This window comes from Trichechus manatus, unplaced genomic scaffold, assembly GCF_000243295.1.
Source record: "Trichechus manatus latirostris isolate Lorelei unplaced genomic scaffold, TriManLat1.0 scaffold00087, whole genome shotgun sequence".
Lineage (NCBI taxonomy): Eukaryota > Metazoa > Chordata > Mammalia > Sirenia > Trichechidae > Trichechus > Trichechus manatus.
In genome coordinates this window covers 5,736,750-5,756,406 of record NW_004444023.1, presented here as the reverse complement: position 1 = coordinate 5,756,406, position 19,657 = coordinate 5,736,750, and the positions used below count along the sequence as shown (strand labels likewise).

General features: G+C 50.5%; 1 protein-coding gene across 1 annotated transcript; it reads left to right on the top strand.

The window, feature by feature from the left end:
- The first annotated feature begins 712 nt into the window (after window positions 1-712).
- Window positions 713-18,848, top strand: SYT3 (synaptotagmin 3). The gene is made up of 9 exons (XM_004381711.1): window positions 713-863; window positions 4,612-5,137; window positions 8,675-9,056; window positions 9,218-9,436; window positions 12,655-12,775; window positions 12,870-13,041; window positions 13,137-13,269; window positions 18,068-18,136; window positions 18,341-18,848. Exons 1-8 carry the CDS (start codon window positions 713-715, stop codon window positions 18,131-18,133), a joined length of 1,770 nt encoding a protein of 589 aa, XP_004381768.1. The 3' UTR covers window positions 18,134-18,136; window positions 18,341-18,848.
- The last annotated feature ends 809 nt before the right edge of the window (window positions 18,849-19,657 follow it).

The following is a 19,657-nucleotide window of genomic DNA, read 5'->3' as shown; positions in this document are numbered from 1 at the left end:
GCCTCAGAGAGCCCTCGCTGACCACCTCCTCCCAGTCCCTTCTTAACACATCTTTCAAAAGTACTTTTCACTGTCTGAGAGTATTTTGTTTGTTTATGTTTGCTTGTTTACTTGTTTACTCTTTGTCAAGCCTCATTGGATTATGACACCAGGAAGTCAGAGAATGTGTGTGGTTCTTCCCCTGCTGTATCTGCAGCAGGTGGCATGGTATCTGGCATGTAGTTGGCACTCGGTGTTTGTTGAATGAATAAATGATGAATGACTGTCAACTGTCTGTCCACCCTAAATTCTGTCCCTTTGCCTGTGCATCCCTAATCTTGGTCTCCTTGTCTACCCATCTTTTATCTTTACCCCTTGAGTGGACTTCCCAGTCTCTTCCCCCTTGTCCATTTGTCCCTATCCTCTGTCCCCTTGTCCATTCATGTCAATCTCTTCCCCCTTGTTTGTTCAACCCCTGTTACTATCTCCTGGTCTATCCACCCCTAATTTCTGTCCCTTTGTCTTTCTTCCTCTAACCTCTGTCACCTTGTCCATTCATCCCTAATCTCTGCCCCGTTGTCCACCTGCCCCTAAACTCTGTCCCCTTCCTATCCTTCTCCTACCTATCTCTTTCCACCCCTTATCTCTGCACCCCCACCCATCTCCTCTCCCCCATCCCATTCCTCATTGACACTTGCCTGGGACCTCCCAAGCACAGGACCCACCGGCCATCATGTCAGGGGACTATGAGGATGACCTCTGCCGGCGGGCACTTATCCTGGTCTCTGACCTCTGTGCACGGGTCCGAGATGCCGACACCAGTGACAGGTGCCAGGAGTTCAACGACCTGCGGATCCGAGGCTATCCCCGGGGCCCAGATGCAGGTCAGCATCCCTGGCTGTCCCAGCCAGCCCCCTTCCTTTGCTACAGCCAGGGTTTCCAGAGATTCAGAGCAGGTCCACTCAGCTGTCTGTTCCCTATGGGGCCAGTCACTCTCAAAGTCTTGCCTCCATCCTGCCTGCTGCTGGCTCCTCAAACCTCTGATCTAAAGAGAAGGAGCTGTGTGGTCCATTTGATGCTTGATCTTTTGTTTGTTTGTTTTATAATATTTTATTGTGTTTTTGGTGAAAGTTTACACAGCAAATTAGGTTCCCACTTGACAATTTCTATAAAGATTGCTCAGTGACATTAGTTACATTTTTCACAATGTGTCAACATTCTCTTTGCGTTCTGGTTGTTCTGTTGTCAGTACTCTAGTTTCCCTGCCCCCTTGTCTTCTCATCTTGGCTTTAGAGTAATTGTCCACCTTTTGGTCTCATATAGATAGGTTTTTAACAGATCACCATACTCATGGATAATATCCTCTATTATGTATGCTAATGTGTTATTTCGCTAAAAGGTGATCTCAGGGGATAGTTCAGTTTCAAGAGTATCTCAGGGCAATAATGTCAGGGAGTCCTCTAGTCTCAGCTGGTCCATTAAGTCTGGACTTTTTAAAAATCTGAATTCTGTTCCACGTTTTTCTTCCATTCTATCAGGTCCATCTATTGTGGCCCTGATCCAAATGGCCAGTAACTGAAGCTGGGCACTATCTAGTTCTTCTGGTCTCAGGGTGGATGAGGCTATGGCTCGTATAGGCTAATAGCCCTGTAGACTAGTTTCTTCTCTGAGACTTTGGGATGTTTTGGGTTTTGCTCTGTGAATCCTCCCCCTACCTACCCACCAAACATCCCCTTCAGATATCTTTATGCATTGTGCATAGTGGCTATAAGCACAGGCTCTGGAGTTGGACTATCTGGATTCAAATCCCACCTCCCCCACTTGCTAACTAGATAGTCTTAAGCAAGTGACTCTTCTGTGCCTCAGTTTCCTCATCTGGAAAATGGGAATAAATAATAAAAGTGACCACCTCATAGGGCAGCTGACAGACTCTAATGATACGACACATGCAAAGCGCTTAGAACAATGCCAGGCGCACAGGGATCATTCAATAAATATTGGGGTTTATTTGAGTGCCTACTGTGTTGCAGGCAGCATGCGCGATACTTTGCATATTTTTCAGCATTATTTATTTTTTATTGTGTTGAAAATATACATAATAAAACATACGCCAATTCAACAATTTCTACATGTACAATTCAGTGACATGACATTCTTCAAGTTGTGCGCTCGTTCTCGCTATCCTTTTCCAAATTATTCCACCGCCATTAGCATACACTCAGTGCCCTCTAAGCAAAAGATACTTTGCGTATTTAATTGACCATGCACAGCGACCGTTGGTGGTACCTGTAATCTCCATTTACAATGGGGAAAAAGGCTCAGAAGGGTGAAGTGACTTGCCCAAGGTCACACAGCTAGAAAGCAGCGGGGTTTTGAGGGTTAGGAATATTACTGGTCTCATGGTCCAGATGAGGAAACCCTCACCCTAGGAAGCATGTGCTGGGAGATAATAAAAGCAGTCACATTGCTGTGTGCCAGGGCAGGGCTTGGTGGGTCACCTGCAGGATCGCCAGGTGACAATGCTCTGAGATGGGCACTGTTATTATTTCTCTTTTACACCTGACAATTGAGACCAGAGAGTTGCCATTGCTTGCTCCATCACACAGCCTGTAGGTAACAGAGCCAGAATTTGATCCTGGGTAGCCTGGAGCACCACTACAGTTTGGGAGCCCTGGTGACCCAGTGGTTAAGCGCTAGGCTGCTAACCGAAAGGTTTGTGGTTCAAACCACCCAGCAGCCCCGTGGGAGAAAGATCTGGTGATCTGTTCCCATAAAGATTACAGCCTAATAAACCCTATGGAGCAGTTCTACTCTGTCACATGGGGTTGCCATGAGTCAGAATCAACTTGACAGTACCTAACAACGACAACAAACCACGCTCAGGTTCAGTGATTTCCTAGAAGGACTTACAAAGCTCAGAAAAGCCATTATACTCACAGTTATGATTTATTATGGTGAAAGGATACATATTAAAATCAACAAAGGAAAGAGGCGCATGAGGCAGGGTCCAGGAGAGACCAAATATGAGCTTTCAGTTGTCCTTGCCCAGTGGAGTAATGGGCAGCACTTAGTCCTCCCAGCAAATGATATGCAACAACACGCATGGAGTATTGCCAACCAGGGGAGCTCATCCAAGCTTTGGTGTCCAGACTTACTGGGGATCAGTCACATAGGCATGACTGACCACCTGCATGGTTAGCCTTAGTCTCCAGCCCCTCCAAAAGTCAAGCTGATACCTTATAACCCAAAGACCTCCACCATAAATCACATCGTTTATGTTAACTAGCTGGTGTGGCCCATGGTCCCCAGTAAACAAAGACACTCTTAACAAGCAGGACATTCCAAGGGCTTATAAGTTACCTCCTAGTCACATTTCCTTGAAAGTCTTCTGAACCACCCCATTCCTGGTACCAGTTATAGAATGAGCCAGAAACTTTTGGTTGCAAGGAGCTGGTTTGTACTCAAGTTTCTCCGAAAGGCGTATCAGCACATAGTAGGCATTCAGAACATGTTAGCTGTGGTGTTGGTGGTGTTGGGTACGTGTAGTAGCACCAATAAGATTTATTTTTCTAATAAAAATTCATGTTTGAACTACCGTTTATTGGGAAGCATTGAGGTGTTATAACATAATGGTTAAGGGCGTGAACTCTAGAGCCAGGCATCCCAGGCTCAAATCCAGACTCCACCACTTACTGGCTGTGTGACTTTGGGCAGGTGATTCTGTGTCTATCAACCTCAATTTCCATTTGTGGAAAATGGAAATAATAATGTTGCCTACCTTACAGGGTCTTTGTCAAGCTTAAATAAGCTAATACCCATAAAACACTTAGGTCTCTGGTATACAGTTATCACTCAATAAATGCTTGCTATTGTATCATGCAGCTATGCACACCTTTACCTTCTGAATTTCTTATAACCAATCTAAGAGTCAGGACTAATGTTTCTTATTTGGCAAATGAGGAATCAAAGACTCAGAGTGGTTAAGACATGTTCCCAAACCCACACAGCAAGCCGCGATTTGAACCCTGACCAGTCTCCCCTCTCCTTGATCAACTCTGAGCATTTTGGGAGACCTTGGTCCTACCCAAGGAGCCCTGGTGGCACAGTGGTAAAGCGCTTGGCTGCTAAATAAAAGGTCAGCAGTTTGAACCCACCAGCCACTCCTCAGAGGAAAGATGTGGCAGTCTGCTTCCGTGAAGATTACACCCTTGGAAACCCTATGGGGCAGTTCTACTCTGTCTTATAGGGTCACTATGAGTTGGAATCAACTGGACGGCAACGGGTTTGAATTTTGGTTTGGTCTTATCTTATGTATGGTGTCCTTTTCTAGAAAGGCAGTGTGGGCTGGCAATTAAAAGAATAAAATCTGGAGACAGACTGCTGGATTCAAACACCAGAGCTGTCATTTACTATCTGTGTTGCCTTAAACAAGGCACTCAACCTCTCTGTGCCTCTTCTTTAAAATGGTTATGTAAACATACCTACTTCTTGGGCTTATGGAGTCTGAATTAAGAAATATGTGTAAATTGCTTATGACAACATGTGGCAAATACTAAGGGTTAGCTCTTTGGGGACAGCAGTGGGTAGATGAACCCCACCCTGACCCCTGACCTCTGTCCTCACCCTCTCCAGACATCTCCGTGAGCCTGCTGTCAGTCATCGTGACGTTCTGTGGCATTGTCCTTCTGGGCGTCTCCCTCTTCGTGTCCTGGAAGTTGTGCTGGGTGCCCTGGCGGGACAAGGGAGGCTCAGCAGTGGGCGGCGGCCCCCTGCGCAAAGACCTAGGCCCTGGGGTCGGGCTGGCAGGTCTAGTAGGCGGTGGCGGGCACCACTTGGGGGCTGGCCTAGGTGGTCATCCACTGCTGGGCGGCCCACATCACCATGCCCACACCACCCACCATCCACCCTTCGCCGAGCTGCTGGAGCCAGGCAGCCTGGGAGGCTCTGACCCCCCTGAGCCCTCCTACTTGGACATGGACTCATATCCAGAGGCCGCGGCAGCCGCGGTGGCCACTGGGGTTAAACCAAGCCAGACATCCCCTGAGCTGCCCTCTGAGGGCGGGGCAGGCTCTGGGCTGCTCCTGCTGCCCTCCAGTGGTGGGGGCTTGCCCAGTGCCCAGTCTCATCAGCAGGTCACAAGCCTGGCACCCACCACCAGGTGAGAGAGGATATTGGGGGTTGGGGGTCCACTCTGAACTCCAGGTCTTCCTCTATGTTTGTTTCCCATCTATGGCTCTCCTGAGTCCTGGGGAAAGAGAAGACTAGAGGTCCAGAGTCCTGAGTCCTGGGGCAAGAGGGGACTTGGGGTGTGGACATTTGGATCCTGGGGAAAGAGAAGGCTGGAACCTTGGACTCCTAGGTTTGAGAACGAGGGGTGGGGGTCTAGATGCCTGAGTCTGAAGGAGTTTGGGGGCCAGGACTTCTAGGTCTGAGGGAGGAGGGAGCTGGGGGTTAAGACTCTTGGATCTGAGGGAAGAGGGAACTGCGGTCCAGGATTTTGGGGTGTCAGGGAGGAAGAATCTGAGGGTCCAGATTCCAGGCTCAGGGAGGTGAAAGAAAATGAGGGTTGGACCTCTGAGTCCCTGAGGCACAAGGCAATGCATCCCTTTATCTAAGTCAAGAGTAGTGGTGAGACCTGGAGTTCATTCATTATTCCCATTTTGCATATCTATATTGAGCACCTAATACGAGCTGGAAGGAACCCTGGTAGCGCAATGGTTAAGCACTCAGCAGCCAACCAAAAGATGGGTGGTTCAAACCCACCAGCAGCTGCACAGGAGAAAAGACCTGGTGATTTGCTCCCATAAAGATTTCAGCCTAGGAACCCTATGGGGCAGTTCTATTCTGCCCTATAGCGTTGCCATGAGTCAGAATTGACTCGATGGCACACAACGACAATAATATGAGCTAGGAGTCCCTGGGGTGGCCCAGATGGTTAAGCACTTTACTACTAATCGAAAGGTTGGCAGTTCAAACCCACCCAGGAGCACCTCAGAAGACAGGCCTGGCAATCTGCCTCTGAAGGGTCACAGCCTTGAAAACCCTATGGAGCACAGTTCTACTCTGCACACATGGGGTTGCCATCAGTCAGAATCAACTCCACAGCGACTAGTTTGAGTTTTGTTTCGTTTAACATGAGGCCCAAGCTGTGTGCCTGGGAAACAGTGGTGACAGTCTCTGCCCTGATGTTGCTCACAGTCCAAGGGACATGGGCCATTGAATCGACCATCCCCATCTGGCCAGGTCGGAGTTGCAGACTGGGACTCAGGGAGCCCCTGAGGAGGTCCCAGACCCTGATGAGGGTGGTGTCTCAGCTGAGACCTGGAGGGTGAGGAAGAGTTAGCCAGGCAAAAAGGGAGGGGTGCGAGCTGGGCATTCCAGGCAGAGGGAACAGCCTGTGCAAAGGCGAGAGCGGAAGGAGAACACAGTGCATTCTGGGAACAGCCAGTAGTCACTGTGGCGGGAGAGTAAGTTTGAAAAAAGAAACTTGGGAGATGAGGCTGTGGACGGGGGTGGGGGCCAGACCACGCAGGTCTGGCTTTGTCCTGAGGGCACTAGGGAGCCACAGGAGGGCTGTGATCAGGGGAGGGGCAGAGTCAGTGCTGGGTGTAGAAAGACCCTTCTGGGGCCACGTGGGAGATAGACTGGAGGGAGAGAGTCCAGGCAGGACACCATGAGGCCAGGCAGGGGCTGTGGGGATGGAGAGGAAGTTACAGGGTAGAGAGAGTCAGGCGAGAGGAGAAAGAGTGTGGGTAGGTGGAGGATGGAAGAGGTGAGGACAGCACCCAGGGATCTGGCCTGGTGATTGGGTAGATGGTGGGGCCATCAGACGAGGTATGAAGAGGACTGGGTTTGAAGGAGACACTGAGATAACCTTGATCTTGTGAGTGTGAGGGGCCTGGGGCAGCATCCAGGGAGGGGAAAAACAAACAAGCAAACCAAACTGGTTGCCCATCAAGTCAATTCCAACTCATGGCAACTCCATGTATGTCAGAGTAGAACTGTGTTTCATAGGGTTTCCAATGGCTGATTTCTCAGAAGTAGACCACCAGGCCTTTCTTCTGAGGCACCTTTGGGTGGAGTAGAACGATCAAACTTTGGGTCAGCAGCCGAGTAGACTGGGAGGTGGTGGGTGGGGATGGGGAGCAGCCTTCCAAAGGAATTATCATGGCCCTAGAGGTTCATGGGAGAAGTGGCCCTTAGTCCACAGGGCTGGCCGGGAGCCCAGGGGCTCATGGGAAATGTAGTTTGAGTTCCAGGGGGCGGCCTTCCCAAGGATGATGGATACACAGGTCTGAGTTCCCGTTATACTGATGAAGAAACTGAAGCTCAGAGGGGTCGAATGACTTACTCAAAGTCACCCTGGGAGCAAGGGGTGGCCAGATGATCCATAGCTGAAGTATCTCTCCCCTGAATCCCTTTCTACGGCTCGGTACCCTCACTTCCCCTAGCCCTGTCTCTGACATCTCAGCATATGCTGAAGCTGCCTTGGTGGAACTCCATGTACAGTTGTAGCTGTTGAGCACTGCTCATCACCAGGGGCCCTGGATGTGGTGGTCCATGCAGGAGAGGACAAGGCCCAAGCAGGGGTCATGAGGATGGGGAACTTCGCAAGACAAGAGGGAAAGGACTTGGTGATTGGGAGAGAGGATGTGGGGATGACCCCTGGGTATTTGCCATGCAGATCTAGGTAAATGATGGGGAATCCGGAGGAGGACTGAGTTCGGGAGAAGGTGGCAAGTTCAGGGGGGATGTGAGGGGTGTGTGGGGGTCTAGTGAATGGCTCAGGGCCAGGGGCTGAACCAGGCTGGAGCACAGGAGATAGATAGAGCAGACACCAACCTGCAGGTGGTCTTAGAAACCTAGGGTGTAGATGAGTTTGTAGGGGCAGGGGGGAGAAAGGGGGAAACATGGGAGTGAGAAGGGGAGAAGACAGGAAGAGATGATGGTAAAGATGAAGCTTTGGGCTTCACCAACACTTATCAGGAGGGACCAGTCCCTGGAGAAGGGTATCATGCTTGGTAAAGTAGAGGGTCAGGAAAAACAGGAAGACCATCAATGAGATGGACTGACACAGTGGCTGCAACTATGGGCTCAAGCATAACAACGATTGTGAGGATGGCGCAGGACCTGGCAGTGTTTTGTTCTATTATACGCAGGGTCACTATGGATTAGAACTGACTGGAAGGCACCTAACAACAACCCTTACCGACAGCTAGGGACCGAAGAAAAGATGAGAGGAAGGCAGGGAGAGAGGGAGAAGGAAGGGGAAAATTCTAGGCCAGGGTGGAGGGAAGGTCACATGGGAGAGTATGAGGCTGAGCTGGGGCCAGGGCTGTGGGGATGGGGAAGAGAGGAAAGGTTGGAGAAATTTCAAGAAGAGCATACTGGAGCTCAAAGAGGGGACCCAGGGGCTATGTAGGGACCCAGGGGCTCATGGAGAAGTTGCTCTAGGCCACCAGTTGGAGTCCAGCAGGAAGTTTCTGGAGGCTGGAGATAAGTTTAGAGGTGAGGATAATCTCCTTTATGCAGTTGGGGAAACTGAGGCGCAGAGCGCAAGTGACTTGCTCCAAGTCACACAGTGAGCAAGGGTGGGGATTGGGGCCTCCTGCTGTGAAGGGTTGAGGAAGAGGTAGTCAAAGGTAGGAGGGCCTAACCCCACCTTGCTCTCCCCCACATCCGCCCCCCTCCCCAGGTATCCGGCCTTGCCCCGGCCCCTCACCCAGCAGACCCTGACTCCGCAGCAGGACCCGGGCAGTGAGGAGCGGCCACCTGCCCTTCCCTTACCCCTGCCCGGCAGCGAGGAGAAGGCCAAGCTCATTGGGCAGATCAAGCCGGAGCTGTACCAGGGTGCCGGGCCGGGAGGGCGCCGGGGCGGCGGGGCTCCAGGCTCGGGCGAGGTTGGGGCGCCGTGTGGCCGCATCAGCTTTGCCCTGCGCTACCTCTACGGCTCCGATCAGTTGGTGGTGCGCATCCTGCAGGCCTTGGACCTCCCGGCCAAGGACTCCAACGGCTTCTCGGACCCCTACGTCAAGATCTACCTGCTGCCCGATCGCAAGAAAAAGTTTCAGACCAAGGTCAGGGCCTTGGGCTGGATGTCTGGGTCTCGCGGGGGACGGGGCTGGGGGGCCGGACTCCGGGGTCTGAGGGAGGAGGGGGCTGGGACTCCTGGACTTCTGGGTGCAGGGGAGGAGGGTCTGGTGGGCAATGCGTCTTTCTCCCCCTCTACCCCCGCCAGGTGCACAGGAAGACCCTGAACCCTGTGTTCAACGAGACGTTCCAGTTCTCCGTGCCCCTGGCTGAGCTAGCGCAGCGCAAACTTCACTTTAGCGTCTATGACTTTGACCGCTTCTCGCGGCATGACCTCATCGGCCAGGTGGTGCTGGATAACCTGCTGGAGCTGGCTGAGCAGCCTCCCGACCGCCCTCTCTGGAGGGACATCGTGGAGGGCGGCTCGGTCAGTGCCCTGCGACCTGCTGGCTCCTTCCCTGACCTCTCCCTTCCCAGGGACCCCAGACCTCTTGGTTTTGCAATCTCCTTACCCTCTGACTTCATAACCTTCTAACTTCAGGTCCCCTGACTTTTTTCTTTTAAACATTTACTTTATTGAGACGTATTGCAGACATACAAGGAAGAATAGAGAATGATGTCATGAACAGCCACGTCCCCAACATGTTAAATATTAACTTCGTGCCTTAACCCAAGAGTTCCCAACTGCTGACCCCCTTTGGAGGTCCCTGGGTGGCACAAACAATTTGTGTTTGGCCACTAAGCTAAAGGTTGTCGGTTCAAACCCACCCAGCGGCACCTCAGAAGAAAAGCATGACGATCTGCTTCCGTAAAGATCACAGCCAAGAAAACCCTATGGAGCAGTTCTACTATGTAACACATGGGGTCACCATGAGTCGGAATTGACTTAACAGCAGTAGGTTTGGTTTTCTGGTTTTTTTGTAAACCCCCTTTGGCTTCTAATGGAGCCCTGGTGGCGTAGTGATTAAGAGCTCAGCTGCTAACCATAAGGCTGGCAGTTCAAATCTACCACCCACTCCTTGGCAACCCTAGGGGGCAGTTCTACTCTGTCCTATAGGGTTGCCATGAGTTGGAATTGACACGACAGCAACAGGTTTGTTTGTCTGGTTGGTTTAGACTTCCAGTAACAATCAGGAAAATAGTAATATGCACCCAGGTACCCACCAGCCAGCTTTATCCAATCTCAACTCCCTGCTGTGATCCATGGCTTCTGCTCTCTACCCCAGCTTTCTGACCCTCGGGCTTCCTGACTCTAGAGTTTTTGGGCTTTTGTTTTTCCAACTTCCTTCCACTTTCCAAACCCCTAACTTCCTGATGCCTAGGCTTCTGGAACCCCCAACCCCTCCCATATCTGAACTTCTCAATGTTCCAAAGACCGACCTCCAAACCCTCTGTTTCTGCACTGTCCCCACCGGAATCCTAATAGCCTGATCCCCCCAGCCTCAGACATACTGGGATCCCCAATACTCTGATACCCCACAATTCCCCCCACATCCAGACTGTAGGACCCCAACCTCCAGTATCCCCACTGGCCCCCTCCATTTTGTATGACCCCCACCTTCTGGCACCTCAATCTCCTATATGTCCAACTCCACCTCCAGCCCAGCTTATAGGTCCTCATTGGATGTCCTGACCCCTTCTGCCCCCTAAACCCCAGACCCCCGACTCCAATGTGGGGATTTCCCAATTTTCCAACTTTCTGTCAAGCTGGAGTATCAGTGTGTGTTTGTGTGTGGGATGATTGACCTCTGTCTTCATATCAAGAGAAGGCTGCAGCTGCCCACCAGATGACCATGCTCAGCCTCAGTTTCCCCAACTGTGCAATGATATAGTTGAACCTGATGCCTAAGGCCCTTCCCTTGGTCACCTTCACAGGGCCTTCCCCCCATGCTTGCTTACTCCCCCAAGCCCAGCTTCTGGGAACCAAGTGCCTAGTTGCAGGGTCCCCCATTCCCAGGACCACGACTATACTACCAACCCCCAGTCCCTGTCATTGCCCCATGACAGCCCCATGCAAGGGCCCCTGTCTACATTCATCTTTATCTCCTTGTATCTGTCACTTCTCATCCCCCCGCCCCTGCCTCATTATCACTTGAGGAAACTGGGTGGTGCAAATGGTTTACAATGTGCTGCTAACCTAAAGGTTGGAAGTTCGAACTCACCCAGCAGCGCCACAGAAGAAAGCCTTGGCAAACTACTTCTGTAAAGATTACAGCCCAGGAAACCCTGTGGAACACAGTTCTACTCTGTAACACATAGGGTCGCCATGAGTCAGAATTGACTCAAGGGCAAGGAGTTTATTTTTTTATTATCATCACTCCATGTCTTCACTCATTTATTCATTCCAGGGCTTTGAACTGGTTCCCAGGAAGTTGTACATAAGAATCACCTGGGGATCTTGTTAAACTGTAGATTCTGATTCAGTATATCTGGGGTGGAAATGCAAATTCTCAGCAGGGAACTTGTTAGAAATGCAAATTTTCAGCAGGGGATCAAGCCAGAACAAATGGTTCGAAGCCCTGATTCATTTTTTCAACGCTTCTTTTTCAAAATTGGAACCTGGGGACCCCAGACAGTCCTTGGGAGCTCCTGATCTAGGTTGTCATGCAGATTGCTGTCAGGGGACAGTGTTATAGGGGCACACAAGAGGAGTATCTACTTGGGGCTTTAGGGGACCTGGAAGATTCTGGGAAGAGGTGACAACTAAGCTGAGTCTTGAAGAATGGGGAGGAGGCAGGAGAGAAGGGTATTTATGCAGAGGGGACAGCTGGGCAAAGGCCCTGAGGGCAGTGAGTGCGGGGGAATCCGGGACTGCGGCTGGTCAGTGTGGTTGGGAGGCAGGGGCCGAGATGAGGCCTCCTCTCTCTGGGTCTCTATCCCCCTCTCTCTCCAGTCTCTGTCCCTATCTCTCTGAGTCTCTGTCCCCTCGCTCTGGATCTCTGGCCCTCTCTCTGGATCTCTGTCCCTCTCTCTCTGGGTCCCTGTCCTCACCCCCGGGTCTCTGTCCCCATCTCTCTGGGTCTCTGTCCCCCCCCTCAGGTCTTTCTCCCTCTCTCTCTCTGATCTCTCTTCCCCTCTCTCTGGGTCTCTAACTTCCTCTCTCTCTGGGTCTCTGTCCCCCCATCTGTCTCTGGTCTCTGTCCCCCCTCCCTCTCTGGGTCTCTGTCCCTCTGTCTCTGAGTCTCTTGTTCTCCTCTCTTTCTGGGTTTCTGTCCCCCTCTCTCTGATCTGTCCCCCTCTCTCTGGGTCTCTGCCTTTCTCGAGTTGGGACACTGTAGGCCTTTCTAACTGTATCTCTCAGAGTGTTGGTCTCTGTCTCAGTCTGTTTCTCACTGTGGTCTCTCTCCCCTTCTCCTTCTTACTCCCCTCCCCCACACTCATGCCTCTTCCCATCTTCCCAGCGGAACAAATAGGCTTTGACAGTCCTGGAGGGCGGGTGGGAAGCAGGCAGCTGTGGCTAGGGAGTTACCAGGCTTTGGCCCAGAGTCAGATTGTTAAGTGGATTGGAAGCCTGAGCCCTGGATGTCAGGGGAGGAGTGCCTGAGGCATGAGATGGGAAAGAAAATCCGAGAGAGACGGGGGTGGGGGTGGGTGGGGTGGGGGGACTGAGGCAGGACATCTCTGAATCTGTTTCCTCAACTGCAGGAAAAGGCAGATCTTGGGGAGCTCAACTTCTCACTCTGCTACCTCCCCACGGCCGGGCGCCTCACCGTGACCATCATCAAAGCCTCTAACCTCAAAGCGATGGACCTCACCGGCTTCTCAGGTGGGTCCCGCTGCAGGGCTGGGGGTCAGGACGCCTGGGTCTGAGGGAGAAGGGGGCCGGGGGCTCGTTCAGTACTCTCTATCCCCGCCCCCAGACCCCTATGTGAAAGCCTCTCTGATCAGCGAGGGGCGGCGTCTGAAGAAGCGGAAAACTTCCATCAAGAAGAACACGCTGAACCCCACGTACAACGAGGCGCTCGTGTTCGACGTGGCCCCAGAGAGTGTGGAGAACGTGGGGCTCAGCATCGCGGTGGTGGACTACGACTGGTGAGCGGGGCTGTGGGCACGGGAGGATGGGGACGGGGTGATGGTGCATGCCCACTCCACACCCTCTGCATGTGCTCACCTCCCCCGCCCCCCAGCATCGGCCACAACGAGGTGATCGGCGTGTGCCGCGTGGGACCCGATGCTGCCGACCCCCACGGCCGCGAGCACTGGGCTGAGATGCTCGCCAACCCCCGCAAGCCCGTGGAGCGCTGGCATCAGCTGGTGGAGGTGAGTGAGGCCGCCCCCCGGTGTCACGTGCCCCTCCATTCACCTGCCCACTTCTTTGCCCCTTCCATTCATGCGACACACGTGTCTCTATGGGCTCCAGAGCCAAAATGCTGAGGTTGGAATCCCTGAGCAACCATCTTTAGCTGTGACTTTGAGCAAGTTGGTCAACCTCTCTGTTCCTTTTTTTTTCCCGACTGGAATATGGGGCTGTTAATTGCATCTACAGGTCCCTGGGTGGTGTATACAGGTTGCTGTCAGCTACTAACCTAAAGGTTGGTGATTCAAACCCAGTGGCACCGCGCATGGAAGAAAGGCCTGGTGATCTACTGCCATAAACACTACAGCCAAGATAATCCCATGGAGCAGTTCTCTTCTGGAGCACCTAGGGTCACCATGAGTCAGAATCAACTAGACGGCAATAAGTTTGACTTTTTGGTAATATAGCATCTACCTGTTAGAATAAATGTGAGGATTCAGTGTTTTACTACAGAATGTGGGCCTACCACTTAATAAGTGCTCAAAAAATGGTCACCCACCGTTGTTATTAATATTGGTGGCAGTGGTGGTTCCAGGCCAATACAGCTCATGTGCAGCCACCACCCGTCTGTCAGTGGAGGCTTGCATGCTGCTATGATGTTGACCAGGTTTCACTGGAGCTTCCAGACTAAGACAGACTAGGAAGAAAGGCCTGGTGATCTACTTCCAAAAATCAGCCGATGAAAGCAGTCTGATCCCCAACTGATCATGCGGTCGGTGCAGGGCCGGGCAGCGTTTTGAACCATTGTGCATGGGGTTGCCATGAGTTGGGGTGACTCATCCCACAGCTAACAACAACTGTTGTTATTATTATTACCCATGAGAAAAAAACCTCAAACCAAACCCGTTGCTATTGAGTCGATTCTGACTTATAACAACCCTATAGGACAGAGTGGAACTGCCCTAAAGGGTTTTCTAGGCTGTAATCTTTATGGGAGCAGATTGCCAGGTCTTTCTCCTGCGGAGCCACTGAGTAGGTTTGAACCACCAACCTTTCGGTTAGCAGCCTGCTCTTAACTGTTGTGCCACCAGGGCTCCTGTTTATTGGGTAGAGTACAGCAATTCCTTTAAAAATAATGACTAAGAAAATAATAAGTAAAATAGAAGAGAATGGAAAATATCATAATAGAGCACCCATCCTAAGGATCATGGTGTCATTTTTTTTTTTTCTTGTGGATTTTGGTCCAAAAAGTGTGGAAGTCCTGGAAATTGAGGGGGTCCAGATGTGTGTATGTGGAGGAAGGCACCCTTTAGATTAAGGGGTCAGGGAGGGCCTCTGAGGAGGTGACATTTAAGCAGAAACCTGGAGGTTAAGGAATGGACTCTGGTGAAGGTAGAAAGGAGAAAGATGAAGGGAAAGGGTACTGCATAACCAGTGTCTTAGTTACCTAGTGCTGCTATAACAGAAATACCACAAGGGGGTGGCTTTAACAAACAGAAACTTATTTTCTCACAGTTTAGGAGGCTTGAAGTCTGATTTCAGGGTGCTGACTCTAGAGGAAGGCTCTCTCCCTGTCAGCTCTGGGGGAAGGTCCTCGTTCCTTGGTTCCTTGGTGATCTTCATGTGGCTTGACATTTGTCTTCCCCCATCTCTGCTTACTTCTCTGTTCGTTTTTATATCTCAGAGGTGATTGGCCTAAGACACACCCTACACTAATACTGCCTGTTATGGATTGAATTGTGTCCCCCAAAAATATGTGTATCAATTTGGCTATGCCATGATTCCCAGTATTGTGTGATTGTCCACCATTTTGTCATCTGATGTGATTTTCCTGTGTGTTGTAAATCCTATCTCTATGATGTTAATGAGATGGGATTAGTGGCAGTTACATTAATGAGGCAGGGCTCAATCTACAAGATTATATTGTGTTTTAAGCCAATCTCTTTTGAGATATAAAAGAGAGAAGCGAGCAGAGAGACATGGGGACCTCATACCACCAAGAAGCAAGAGCCAGGAGAATAGCGCATTCTTTGGACCCGGTGTCCCTGAGCTGAGAAGCTCCTCAACTGGTGAGGATTGACGACAAGGACCTTCCCCCAGAGGTGACAGAGAGAGAAGGCTTCCTCTGCAGCTGGCACCCTGAGTTCGGATTTCTAGCCTCCTAGACTGTGAGAGAATGGGTTTCTCTTTGTTGAAGCCATCCACTTGTGGTATTTCTGTTATAGCAGCACTAGATAACCAAGACGCTGCCTCATTAACATAACTAAGAACCCCATTCCTAAATGGGATTATAATCACAGGTATATGGAAAAAAAAAAAAATCTGTTGCCATCGAGTCGATTCCAACTCATAGCGACCCTACAGGACAGAGTAGAACTGCCCTATAGAGTTTCCAAGGAGCTGCTGGTAGATTTGAGTTGCCAACCTTCTGGTTAGCAGCCAAGCTCTTTACCACTGTGCCACCAGGTCTTCAACCACAGATATAAACCAAACCAAACCCATTGCCGTCAAGCCAATTCTGACTCATAGCGACCCTATAGGACAGAGTAGAAGTGCCCCCATAGGGTTACCACAAGTATAGGGGTTAGGATTTACAACACATGTTTTGGGGGGACACAATTCAATCCATAACAACCAGGAAGCAGGGAACCACCAGTTGCCGTGGAGTGGACTCTGACTCATGACAGCCCCAGGTGTGTCAGAGTAGAACTGTGCCCCACTGGGTTTTCAACGGCTGATTTTTCAGAAGTAGACCCCGCCAGTTCTTTCTTCTAAGGTGCCTTTGGGTGGAATTGAACCTCCAACCTTTCTGTTAGCAGTTGAGTACATTAAATGTGTGGACCACCCAGGGACTCCAGGAAGCAGGGAAGGGCTGGGCATTTTTCAGGAGCAGTGAGAAGGTGGCTGGGACAGAGAGAACCAGAGGCAGGGGGGTTGGGAGGTGAGGGTTGGGGCAGGGGGGCAGATCACATGGGGCCATGTGGGCCACGTGACAGCAAGCAGGCCACTTTTTAAATTAAAAATCATTAAAAATTAAGAGAAATTATCCATCAGCCATTCTTTTATTTGAAAATGAAGAAAGCAAAAGAGTCGATCTTGAAAACATTACTGACTGGCTTGCTTTCGTTAAAGACAGCAAAATGAAACTACAATAAATTCTGTTTCGGGGTATAGAGAAGATATTTAAACTTAGAATACTACTGGAATTTCAATACACTTACTTTTCTTTCTATTTTTCATTGACTTTAATGTTCTGGAAAAAACTGACCATGAAAAAAAGACATGAAACATATAATAGGGAAAAAATAGCCATTTAAAAATACATAAAAATGTATACGATAAGGATTGTTTAAAAAAAAAAAAAGGGCTCCCCGCACCCCACCCCATTTAAACTTAAGTCTTAACCCTTCACAGAAACTAAAAACTCACGAAGTAGCCAGTTCTGGGGAAAGTTTAAATAATTAGGTAAGCCGTAGCTTGCCTATGGACTGCAGACACGCAAACTTAATAAACCAAGCCAAGCTGCCTCCTGCCGATAAAGTGAATGACAACCGACCATGTTAAATTGTCCTTTCGGGAAATCCCCTAACAGTTTGCACGGTATATAAGCTGATCAAAATTGTAACGTGCCGAGTTCATCTCTTAGGAGGGGTGCTTCCATTCCCAGACAGTTTTTTGTTTTGTTTTCCACCCAGTAAAACCTTTTAACTCTAATTGGTTTATTGATCAGATTTTCTTTCTTTTGACAAAATGCACAGTTTTCCTTTTGTCTCAGGCCCCAATACCACATGGTTTGACCTTTCTTTAAAATTTTGATATTTTGTTCATTGTGGACCGTTTTGTTGCATTGTTTTTTTTTTTTTTTAAATATTGCATTCAAATATCATTTATCTTGATTACTGAGTTTTTGGTGCCCTCTTAAAGTTTGTACCCAGGGTGAATGCTTCACTTGCCTCACCCTAGTCTGGGCCTTAAGGAGCTCTGGTGGTGCAAAGGTTAAGTGCTCAGCTGCTAACCAAAAGGTTGGTGGTTCGAACCCATCCAGTGGCTCCTCGGGAGAAGGACCTGGCGATCTGCTTCTGTGACGATTAGAGCCAAGAAAACCCTAGGGGGCAGTTCTACTCTGTCACATGAGGTCACTATGAGTTAAAATCGACTTGACGGCACCTAACAACAACAACAGTCTGGGCCTTGCTTTGGACTGTTTTCCAAGTGCGATGAGCTACGGTAGGGATTTAAGCATCAGAGCATAGAGCTCAGATTTGAGTTTTCAAAAGACTGACCTTTCTTAGGTGGATAGGACAGTAGTTACCCCCTCCTTGTCATTTACTCTTACCCTAATTCATTCATTCATTCATTCCACAGTCTGCTTCAGAAGGTCCCCCTCCCCACAACCATGTGCCACACTCCATGCTGGGCACAGAGAGAAGTCAAATCCAGGCCTAGCCCTCACCCCGAGTTTCAGCCAGTATTACTAGTACGGCTGCAGAGGGTCTTTCTACACCCAGAACTGGCCTGCCACTCTCCTGCTCACATGCCCTCTGTGGCTCCCCAGTGCTCCCAGCACAAAGTCCCAGCCCCACCAAGACCCTGCAGGGTCTGCCTCATCCACCCCGGCAGCCTCATCTCTCCCCACATTTTCAGTGACTTCTCATCTTCGTGCCTCAGTTTCCCCATCTGTAGAATAGGGTTGTGATACCACTGGCCCCATCACTTCAGAGCTGAGCGAAGAAAGAGCCCTGTAAATGCTGAAACAGGACTGTTAGTGGTGGTTCTGCCTCTGTCCCCCTTCTCCTGAACCTTCTGAATTTCCCTCTTCAGGAAAAGACTTTGACCAGCTTCACGAAAGGCAGCAAAGGACTATCAGAGAAAGAGAACTCAGAGTGAGGGGTAAGGAGCTGAGAACGGGGAGGAGGGGCTGGGGGTCTGGACTCCTAGGTCTTAGGGAGGCAGGCTGGAGGCCTGGACTCTCGGGTCTAAGGTAGTGGGGCTCAGGACGGGGACTCCTGGGTCCCTGGGGTGGTGATGGAGCTACACAGCCCTTGGGCTCACTTCTGCCACCTCTGACTACCCCTCCCCTGCCCTATTCCGCAGGTCTGGCCTAGGCTTGGGATCGGACCAGGCCCCCTCAGGACCCCATCCCTTCCTGCCCGGACCGTGAATTCATCTCCTCGAAGCCATAACGTCCGAGCTGCGTGGTGCGGGGTAGCCCTGGGCCTCATCTTTCTCACCCCCAGAGGTGTGAGGGTGGGAGGCAGGCCGGTCCAGCTCCCTGTTTCAGGGTGAGGGGCATTCAGTCTCCACTGTGTCTGTCTTCCTTTCCCTGGGGCTCCCACTCGAGGCAAGGGGCTGTGCATGTTTGGGGGACCCCTGCCCCCCAAACCCTCTATCTGTCCCTTTGCTGTTTTTCCAAGACTTGGTGTCCTGACCCCTGTTCTCACTGTGAATGTCAACGGACCGATCCTCTGTTTCCCCAGACACACACACACACACCTGCGTCCTGTGTCCACCCTTCTGTCTGCCCCACCCCGCGTCTGGCCGATCCCCCCAACTGCTGCTGCTATCAACGCCAGAATAAACACACACCATGGGTCTCACTCCACCTAGGGCTCGTGTCCTCTCTGGGACTGGGAAACTGGGCTGGAACATGCTGGCTCTGTGTTCAGACAGATGTCTTTTTCATTTGCTGGCTGGGTGACCTTGGGCTACTTAACTGATCTCCCTGAGCTTTGGTTTCTAGAAATTATATTAGCCAGGACCATTTTGAGAATAGGAGACAAAATGCAACTCAAACTACCTTCAGCCACAAACAGTAGAGTTTGAGGTTGTACATAGGACTTCAGGCATGGCTGGATCAAGGTGTTCAAGGAACTCTTTCATTCCTGCTTTCCTCCTTATTGGCTTCGTTCTCAGGCAAGTCTTTGCAGTGTTAATAAGATGACCACTTGGAGCTCCAGGCTTATAATGCTGCATATGTGATGATGCCGTCAGCTGCAAATAACAGAATTCTCAATTAAAAGAGCTTACATGCTAGAGATTTCTTTTTTCTCATATAACAGATCTTTCAAAGACAGACAGTTCGTTCAGTTGCTCTGCAACGTCAGGCACTGGTTGGCATCTCCAAGAGTCATTTTGCCTTTCCCTCCCAAGTACAAATTGTCTACATGATGTTCTCACACAGTGCTGTCAAAAGCAGAAAATATGGCCAGGGGTCTCCCCTTCTGTGTTCATCCAGAAGAGTTGTCCTGACTTCTCGTTTGCCAGAACTGGTTCCATGGCCACCTGATTTGCAAAGCAGTCTGGGAACATGAACATCTGCCATTTCTAGTCTTTATTGTGGTGTATGGGTTTTGCCAACAGAAAAGAATGGGGAGGGGAATGATTGTCGGGCTGGAAATTAACAGCACCTGC